Source organism: Eretmochelys imbricata, chromosome 9 (assembly GCF_965152235.1).
Source record: "Eretmochelys imbricata isolate rEreImb1 chromosome 9, rEreImb1.hap1, whole genome shotgun sequence".
NCBI classification, from domain to species: Eukaryota; Metazoa; Chordata; order Testudines; family Cheloniidae; genus Eretmochelys; species Eretmochelys imbricata.
Window position 1 is genome coordinate 25,246,659 of NC_135580.1, and position 9,792 is coordinate 25,256,450.

The following is a 9,792-nucleotide window of genomic DNA, read 5'->3' on the forward strand; positions in this document are numbered from 1 at the left end:
TCTGCCCAAGTAAAATCTCTCTTGCTCTCACTTTTTTTTTGTTTGTTTTTGGTCCTTGTCCACCAGAATCTAACATTTCACTGGCTTCCATTACTTGACAGCTTCTGTTTTCAGATAGTAAATTACCATTTTTTTTTTTTAAGCATGACTTCATGAGTTTCACTGGCTGGGCAGAAGCTCAATCCAAAAGGCAGTATTCTCCCCTGAATTAAGTTGGAGTGTGCTAGCATCACCAGGCACTTCACTCTTGGTTTGCCCAGGGGACAAGAAAGTTTTTAATATCCTAGTCTGCACCAAAGCTGGCTGACTTCCATGACAGTGCAAAGCACCAGCCATGTCGCAAAATAATTTTGTACTGGAAAAATCTCCTGTTGAAAAGAGTGGATATGAAACATTTTGTTTTTTTGTTTGTTTTTGTTTTTTTGCAAAAGTGACACATCTTGCATGCATCTGGCAAATCATTAACAGGCTACATAAAAGCAAAGACTGTTTCACCCTTGGAATTAAACTCCTATCTGCATGTACTATGACCTACCTGCTATTGAGATATACACTTAATCACAACACTTTTACTGAAAAGCCTATATTGGCCAGTGTGTTAATCAAAGAGCTGTTCCTCTCTGCCCGTGCATGGCTTTGCAAAAGTTGTTTTTTAGGAGCAAAACTCTGTGACATGCAAATGGTTCATAACCTCCTGTTTGGCTCACTCACCTCTAGCCCCCCCCTACTTTGCAAAGCAGAACCACTATGGGGAGTCTCTACAGCCTGAGTGATGGATTTGTGTCTCAGTTAAATTTGAACTTTATCACTTTCTCCAAAGCACTACTGCTCTTGTTTTTCCTTTATTTGTCAATACTGCATCTCTCGGTTTATTGGGCCTGCTCCTGCTCCCATTGAGATCAGTAGCTAAACTCTTATTAACTACGGTAAGAGCAGACCCACTGAGCTTGGTTAATTGGCATATATAATGCAAGACTTTCATTTTAACCCTTTTTAGGAGCTTGTGCATATTGCAAAGTTTTTGAAAATGAACACACAAAAACTGTCCCAGTGCATTGTTCATATCTGGTGTAAGTTCAAGGCTTTACCAGTTTATTTAATTTCTATCCCTAATAAAATTGTCCTGATTCAATTTCTTTTGGGACCTCTGTATAATTTCCTAGCATTAGTAATTTGATCACTTGCCTTCCATGTGTGTACCGCTGCCATAGTACTACTAAAAGTAACCTGAGCACTTTATCCAACTAGCCCTTGATACCAAAGCCCAATCAGATATTGAATGGACACCAACTGTTGATTTAAATACTGAACTCAGAGTTATGGTTCATCATAGTGGAAACATTAACACATGGTAACTAATATGGATCAACAACTATTTCTCTGGTTTAAGGGTTTTTTTATTATACTAGTCTTTCACAACAGAGTGAATTTTATCATGCCATTGAATCACTTCATAACTGTGGAAAACCCATGAAAACCACTATATTGCCAAATCTTTTGAAGAGCTGGGTGCCTTGAACTCCCATTGACTTGCCAATACAGAACACTGATTTAGGGCTGGAGCGTGGAGTCCCCATTCACAGTAGTGAGCATTTAAACCCAGGAGTAGTCCTGTGAGTGAATGAGTCTGTACTCACAGACATGAGCAAGGACTCCACAATCTGGCCCTTAGGTCATGTGGCATATTTATAGGTCTGACCTCCTACATAAAATAGGCCATAGGACTTCCCTGGAAGAAGAATTCAGAATACATGATGGGTTATACAGTATAAGGTTTTATAGGTGCTTGCTTGGGATGATCTGTGTTATTCACAAGGCTCATCTCAAATTTATACTAATTTTAAAACATTTTATCTATGCTTATTTAGTCACATAGCACTGAAAGCATATGTAGAAAAGATGAAACGTTCTCTGGGTCTCTGTCCAGAAGAATCTGCAGTCTAACTCTCACAAATATGATATATGGACAACAGTTCAAGGATGAGTGGTGTGGAGATAATTGTATTTTTGTATCCCAATGAAAACCAAGTAAAGGCGAGACTGCTGGACTGAGTTAGTGATAGCTCCCAGAAATATAGGGTGAGCTCCCAGAGACATTGGAGTCAGTGGCAAAACTCCCATTGACTTCAGCTGGGCCAGTATTTCACTAATTGTGCCTCAGGCAATACAATGTTTCCTGAAGCATTAGGTGAGTGTCCACAGCAAAGGCATCTGCTACTACCACAGTGCAGTATGTGTTTCCCATGCCAGCCAATGATGAAGGAATGATGAAATTCTATTGCTCCTCCTTACAGTATTGTCCCCCCAGTCCTTTTACTCTAAAGGGCCAATGACTGGCTATACTTAGAGAAGTTAAGTGGGATACAAGGTTCCTTGCTTCCTCTTCACCCCAGCCTCTTTCGTGTGTGCATGCAGGGCAGTGCACAATTTAGAAGACAGAGGATGAAATTTGGAAATATAGGGTAAAATCCTGCCCCATTGGAATCAATGGGAGTTTTGCAATTGACTTCAATGGGGCCAGGATTTCACCCATAAAATATAAATCACTACCATGCTAGAGAGCTTGAAGGTTTGATCCTGATCTCAGACACGCAGAGAAGCTGATTGTTGACTTTTCTTGCAAAAATGAAGGCCTGAAGGCTTTGAGATCAGGATTGAGGTTTTAATGTGCTTTTAAAAAAGTAAGTGAACCATTGTTGCTATATTTCATGAATTAAAAGTATGATATACAATTAAATCAATTTATTTTACCAAACATTTTAATTACTTAAATAAAACTGAGATTATAAAACTGCCATGAAGGTATCTATTACAAACACATAAAGACCATATGAAATCAGTACTCTCAGTGCCTTTGCTTTCCTGAAACAGCTAAAGTGTTACTAAATAAAGGATAGATTTGTGAAGAGGAGAATATTTAAGGTAAGCAGGGTGACAGTGTAATGGATTCTACAAAGTACTAACACAGGCAAAAGTAGTAGAATCAGTTGAAAAGCTATATATCCTTACCTGATTTTACACAGTCTGAAGACTTGCAAACACCGTCTGAAAAAATTTATGGGACAAAAATTCAAATCCTTAATTTCCATTTGAAAGTCTCCTTAATGTACACTACACTAAATTATTGATTTTCAGTGCTACTGTCATTTCAGAATTGAATTTAAAGGCAATGCAGAAACTAAACACCACCTAAAATTTTAATTAATTCAGGGCCTGATCCTTGAAAACACTTGTACAATTGAATATAATGCTAACTACTATGTCCTACTGACATCAATTGGATATTCACAATAGTTAGTGCTTCAACTGGTAAGTAAGTGTTTTCAGGATCAGGCCCTAAGATTGCTAACATCTTCATTTAGTTAGGGTCATGCACTGCTTTTGATCCTTCTGATGAAATTCCAGTTGACAACAGTGGGAGCTGTACTTCAAATCAAGAGCCTTAGTTAGGAAGAATGGAGTTTTCATGCTGGGTACAGTAAGAATGAACAGAAAGCTTTCCTATTTCATGTATCTTTTCCCCAGCATACTGTGTAATTAAATTATAGTGTATACAGTAAAGCACAGACTGTAAACTACAGAATTAGTATATTGGAACAAACAGGTGTTTTTGTTAAAAAAAATGTAGCATTTGCCACATTCTGTTACTTGAAGTAAAAATTCTTGGAAAAGGAACGTTCATAGTAAATCAGAACTTTAAATGAAATATTAAATTTGGATGAACTTTTAAATTTCAGTTGACCATGTAATGCTGTCTAATGACTCTTTTATGGTCAGCTGCCAATAAATTGCAGCTGTTAATCAGCTAATTTTATACACAATACTTTATATGATTATAAAAAGTATAACATAGTAGTGACAGGCAATTTAATTCTTGGCTGAGCCCTTCTAGGTCAAACATAAAATGGTTTTTCTTTTATTAGCTAAATTATTTAGTTAGCAATATATATGCACTCAGACATATTGAAACTTTAACATCACATTTGAGCCTATCTCACTTGTGTGCTACTATCTCTTATCTTATTCTATCAGGTTCATTCTATTCTTGAAAACATTTTTTTGCAGACTATTAACAACTTTAACATTCAAATTGCAATAAGATGAACATCCACTTACCATCATATGTTGCATACAGAGCTATCATTGTGATAGATATAATAGTTAGGAGAATCACTACAACAACGAGCCCTATTTCGAGGGCGCTCCATCGCAGTTTTTTCTTTGGTTTTGGAGTGTTCATTTCAGTTATATCCATTTGGCTTTCCGACTTGCCCATAACCCAAATTCTGAAAAGGAAAAAGCCAAATTCACTAAGAACCTAATTGAATCGTATTTCCCAAATACATCTAGCCATTTAGCTCATCAGCTACTAGGATTTTTCCATGGCGAGCTTTCACAAAAGGAAAGAACGTTGGGTTGTTGAAAAATCCAAATAGCATGTTAGTCATAAAATTAAAGTGACTATAACCACACAGCTGTTTTGCCACTCACAGTTCACAGGACAGTTCTTTCACACATACAAGCCACCAAAAAGGAAAGAACACAAACCCACGGTTCTAACACTTACCCTTGTGATTTAATCATATGTCTTGGGACAAGAGTTCATAGGCAAGCAAAAGGCAACTATTACTGTCTGAATAAAAATTAACTTAACATTCCACTCTTTGATCTAATGCCAAAGGTCAAATATGTTGTTTTTGCCTCAGTGGCATTTTTTTAAAATCCTTTGAGCAATTAAAGTTTGTAATGTTGAGGCTATGACTAAATAGAAGCAAGAAAAATGGGCTTTGTTCTGGGCTCAATCCCATTCACGCTGAAGTTAGTGGGAGTTGTTATTTTAATTTTAATGGGAGTAGCATCAGAACCACCGATCTAACTTTAGATGGGTGTAAATTAGGAAAAACTTCAATAAAGACAAGTAAAACTAGTGGAAGTGAGATCAGAGAATGTGCAGGTAGTAGGATATGATTGTGGTGACAGTCCTTTTTGTTTATATTTCTTTAAGGGCAATTTTTGGTTTACCTTTTACAGTACTGCTGAGCTTATACCCACTCCTTGCATCCTCATTTGAATATTGTCATTCACATAGGGCCCTTTCATTCCCTCTGCTTCTGCAATACCGGGTCAGATTCTCCTTGATGCAGGGTAATTCTCCCTGCCACAGAATGGGAACTCTAACTGTTTCAACTCAGTTTCCTTGAGATCCTTTTATTAGGGGGTAGAGTTCACCCCCTGCCCTTTTCACTCTACAGGGAAGAATAATGGATTTCTACCAGCAGGAATGGTGGAAATCCTCAAACTCTTTGGGTTTGTCCCCCCAAAGTAACCAACCAAGGACACAGCAGTAAGTCAGGGCCTTTGAGTCCTCCTGCCTCCATCATACCGAGAGGGACCCACCTGGGGCATCTGGCCTAGTGGCCCCGCCTTCCCATCATCCAATAAGGAACGACAGCTGGTGGCGACCTTCTCAGCATCTTGTCATCATCACTCAATCAGCTCTGAGGCTTGTATTCTAGAGATATATATATTTTTATTTGCTGTAATGCTATTGGTGGCTGGTTCTGCTTCATCCCTATCCTCTCCTACCACCATAGCCATTCAGCTGCCCAACCTCACTTCCCTCCCCATACAGATTGAAATTCTCAGTCATTCCCACTCTTTTAAACCTATGACCTCTTCCTCCCCTCCTTTCAATTTCAAGATCTCCATGCCCCGCCTCCCCCAAAACTAGCCCTCTATAACTAGTATTTGTAAGTTAATAAATAAAAAAACATGTAAAAGAATTCAACAGCCTGGAGATACCTGTCCCATCACCCTGATCACTTTGTGTGAATGTTCCCCAACTCTTCATCTCTTTTAGACTGTAGGCTGTCCTGGGCAGGGCCAGTGTATGTTTGTCCAGCACCAAGCTCAATGGAGTCTGGGGCCCTGAGCCTGACTGGGGCCTTTGGGGACTAATAATAACAACAGTAAATAAATGAATCGGATGATATGCCCTCCCATCGTCTCCCAGTTCTACTTGCAGTCCCCAGACGTCCCAGTACTTACAGACTCTCCTGACTCACAACTGTTCCCTTAAGGGATAGTTCTTGAACCACAGAGCAGGGAGGCACAGGTCATCCATAGGAGACTGAAATCCTGCATAGCCTGTCTAGCCCCTCCCTTTCCAAACATATAGACTACCAGAGCCCTACCTCCTGGCCAGTCCACATGGGCCCCCGTTTTACTGTGAATTACAGGTTTTTCATCAAATAAGTTACAGCTTGCCACTCATAAGAGTGGAATCCCATAGAAAATGGATACAGAAGAGTGAGAATTTCCTGTGTTTGGGAGAACTGGGACCTATATTAAACTGTGAAATCTAAATTCACAGATACAAATGTATAACTTTTTAAAATTGCTTTTATCTTTTCACCTCCACATACAGCAAGCAATAAGGCTTGCTCTTTATTTATATTAAGAGCTGACCAATTCTCAACACTCTCCTCCTAAATTAGAATATAGTGAACTCTTCTGATTTTGGAAGTGTTTTTAGTGCTCTGGAAATGCTATATTTTTTCATATGCAAATGTGCTTTTGCAGTCAGCAACTTTTTCCAAGTAAACTAGTCTTTCTGTTGCTACAGGAGTGTTCCTCTTATTTAAAGGTATCCCACTGATTCATTCTTACTTTTAGTTCTTTGTAAAATCTATAAAGAAAACCATTAAAGAACACCTAGTAAAAGCCTCTTTATGCGTTAAGTGCAGACACAAAAGCGTAGGAGTAATTTAAGAAGATATGAGCTTAGGTATTATAGTTTCATTATGTTTCTCTCAGTGCTCCTGTGATCCTCTACCAGCTGCCCACTAAAGCTTAGACAAAACAGACAACCATAATTATTTTGACCGACTGTGGCCTAGGTGGCAGAGTGAGTTAATGCATTAGCTTTTCATTTCTGGATGCATATGTTTAAAACTGACTTCTGAGATGAGCCACATGTTCTCAATCAAATCTCTAAAGAAATGCGAGTGTGTCCCAAAAGTACCACACACTTCCACATGAGTTAAAACTTATGTCCTGAGGAACTGAGAAGTAGACACACTCCGGCTGTTACAATAAGGGTCGGAAAGGATTGACAGAGATGACTAACAAATGCCTTCAGCCATCACTCAGATAAGCATGAACTCTTGGGCTAGAGCTACTATCTCTTCTACATTTTATCAGACATGTGAATGTGATCTTGGAGTAACAATGTATACCTGCAAAAACCTTTACCATTTACAAATGTAATTTGTTTTTAATTAAAAAGTGAACACAAAGTATTTGTTACAGCCATACCACTTTGTGTTATGATTTTGTCAGCTCCAACAAGCTAAGTAGTAGCCTGGATCAGAAAAAGGATATCAGAATCTTACTGACACTACAATTTGATTGGTTATGGCATCCATTGCTCATCTTTTGGAGGAGATGTAAAACCAAAGTTATCAAAGGTGTAAAACCAGAGTCACTTATGATCATTACAGTAGGATGCCTTCCATAAGTAAAGGATGCAGGATGTGGCTACTGGAACACTAAGCTGGATCCTGCAGGGTAGTTAGCTATGAGCTGGTACTTAGCATCTCACTGGTGGCACTAAGCTTCTTGCAGGTTCAAATCCATAGTGATTTAATACATAAATTTTATGAAATGTGTAATATCAACTTTTATGTAAAAGACAATGTGAAAAAATAACCAAATGCCATCAAAGCATAATCAGTATCACTGTAAATTACATTTGAGTCCAATGGAGGAAAACAGGGTACTTGAAAATAAGGTATGACTTCATGATGACAAAGGTAGCAGACGGAGAGCATAATAACATAAATCTAGATGGTGTTAACTATATGCTGTATATAATCAAAAATCACAGTCCAATGAAGGCTTGGCCACCATAACCTCAATATCCCATTAAAGGGAGACTCTGCTACAACAAGCTCTCGCGCACCTTTGTTGAAGAGGACAGCCAAGTAACTGTGTAGAGGGAGGTGTGATAAGAGTTTAGAAAACTGCATTCTCTCTGTGCCTATCTCCATAGCGCTCCAGTTGCATTTTCTCCCTGTCCTCCTCTTCCTCCCTCACCTCCAGAACCTCTCCCTGTCCGACCCCACTCTCACTCTCTTCCCCTTTTCCAGTCCCCGTCTCCTCGCCCCCCTCGCCCTGTCCTCTCCCCCTGCCAGTGCGGCTGCCCCGTCTCCTCTTGCTGCCTCAGTCCCCCTGCCCGTGCCGCTGCCCCGTCTCCTCTCCCGGGACTCACCAGCTGATGTTCGGAGAAGTTCGGTGCTGATGTAAATAGACACATCACCGACCAATGAAAAAGCGAAGGCAGCCTCGGGTGTCCCCGGCTGAGCAGTCGCCGGGAGCCGGCGGGAAAGCGGCTGGGGAGCTAGAGCGGGGCAGAGACTCTGCTCCTGGGGCGCCGGGCTTAGACTCCGGGTGCAGCACGGCCGGGAGCGAGGAGCTGCGGCATCTCCCAGACATCAAAGCCCGGCAGAGCTCTGCCTTCTTCCCGCACCGGCTGCGGTGGCAGTTCGGCGGCGGCGGCGGCGGCTGCAGAGCCAGGCTTTGGTGGCGGCGATAAACCAGCCCTGGTCTGCCGGCGGAGCCGTTCTCCCCCCGGGCACAGTGGGACGGGGGCAGGAAGAAGGTCACCTCGCTGCCCACCGGGCGGGGGGGTTACCCAGGCGCTCCCGCCACAGCTTGCTCAGGGATGGCGAGGGAAGGAGGCGCCTGCGGGCGGCCCTCAGCGCAGGGGAGCACTGATCCAATGGAATTGCCCCATTTCCTGACTTCGGACTGGAGCCTTGGGGCAGACTTTAGTCAGCTGCTCTCTCTCGCGGGTGGCAAACACACACACAGGCCGTACGCAAAGTGACAGCCGAGCTGCAGCGGGAGCTCAGACTGCACCTTCCTTCACGGGGTTTTCATGTCTCCCCAGGCTCGGGGGGGGGGGGGGAGAGAGGGGGGCGGAGGATGCACAAGCGGGGTGAGCAGTGGAAGTTGTGCCGTGCACAATGCCTGTTTCGTGCCGGCGCGTTGCCTTTGTCAAATGAATGCCGTCACACCGCTGCTCTGCAAGCTTCCCTTCCCCAGGCGCACTTCATGATTTCTGAAGAGGGAGAGACAGACAGGGGAGACTTTTTGCATTCAGAAGGGGGCTGGGTATGGGAATGGCCCCGACCTGTACTTTTCTCAGGATTCTCTGACAAAGTAAAGATAGCCATGTGCGTGTTTGGCGCCTTGCTAGTGGGAATCACGCTACTAGCTACATCGTTAACGGCAGTAGTTTGATTTCTGTTACTAACGTGCCAAACAGGCAACGGATAGATTTTTATTACCATTCCCCACACCCCCTTTCCTAGAAGCCCATATAGTGTTTCAGGGATGCAAGTGCCAGTTGAAATGTCTCAGCTCTGATATTACCAGCTCCGCAAACGAAAATATCTCCCACCTCAGAGCTGCACCCTTGCTTTAATGGGGAAGGGTGAACATTAAGAACTAATTTCCTTTCTGAGCTGCACAGCAAATGGTCCCAACCACCCATCGGTAAGACGAGGGTGAACAGCCTACAATTAAGTAGGACAGCCTATTAAAGGAATAAAAACGAGCAGAAGTTTTTTATAGACTGAGCAGAAAGGCAGAGAAGCATCCAGTGAAGGCAAGAAAGGGGCACATTCAAAAACTAACAGAACAGAGATACCACATTTTCTTCCAGTGTAAAACTAAATGCAGAGTAATAACCACCCTACTCTAATCTTTTCTAGAGACTTATTAATT

General features: G+C 41.9%; 1 protein-coding gene across 1 annotated transcript in view; it reads right to left on the reverse strand.

Moving 5' to 3' along the window:
• The window catches only part of MME (membrane metalloendopeptidase), a 60,631-nt gene extending 56,047 nt beyond the window's left edge, over positions 1-4,584 (reverse strand). Inside the window, exons 1-3 of the mRNA XM_077826674.1 lie at positions 4,568-4,584; positions 4,117-4,286; positions 3,010-3,045 (exon numbers count right to left, since the gene is read on the reverse strand). Of these exons, the coding sequence (XP_077682800.1) occupies positions 3,010-3,045; positions 4,117-4,286; positions 4,568-4,584 (223 nt within the window). The remainder of the gene's footprint in view (positions 1-3,009; positions 3,046-4,116; positions 4,287-4,567) is intronic.
• Positions 4,585-9,792: the final 5,208 nt, after the last annotated feature.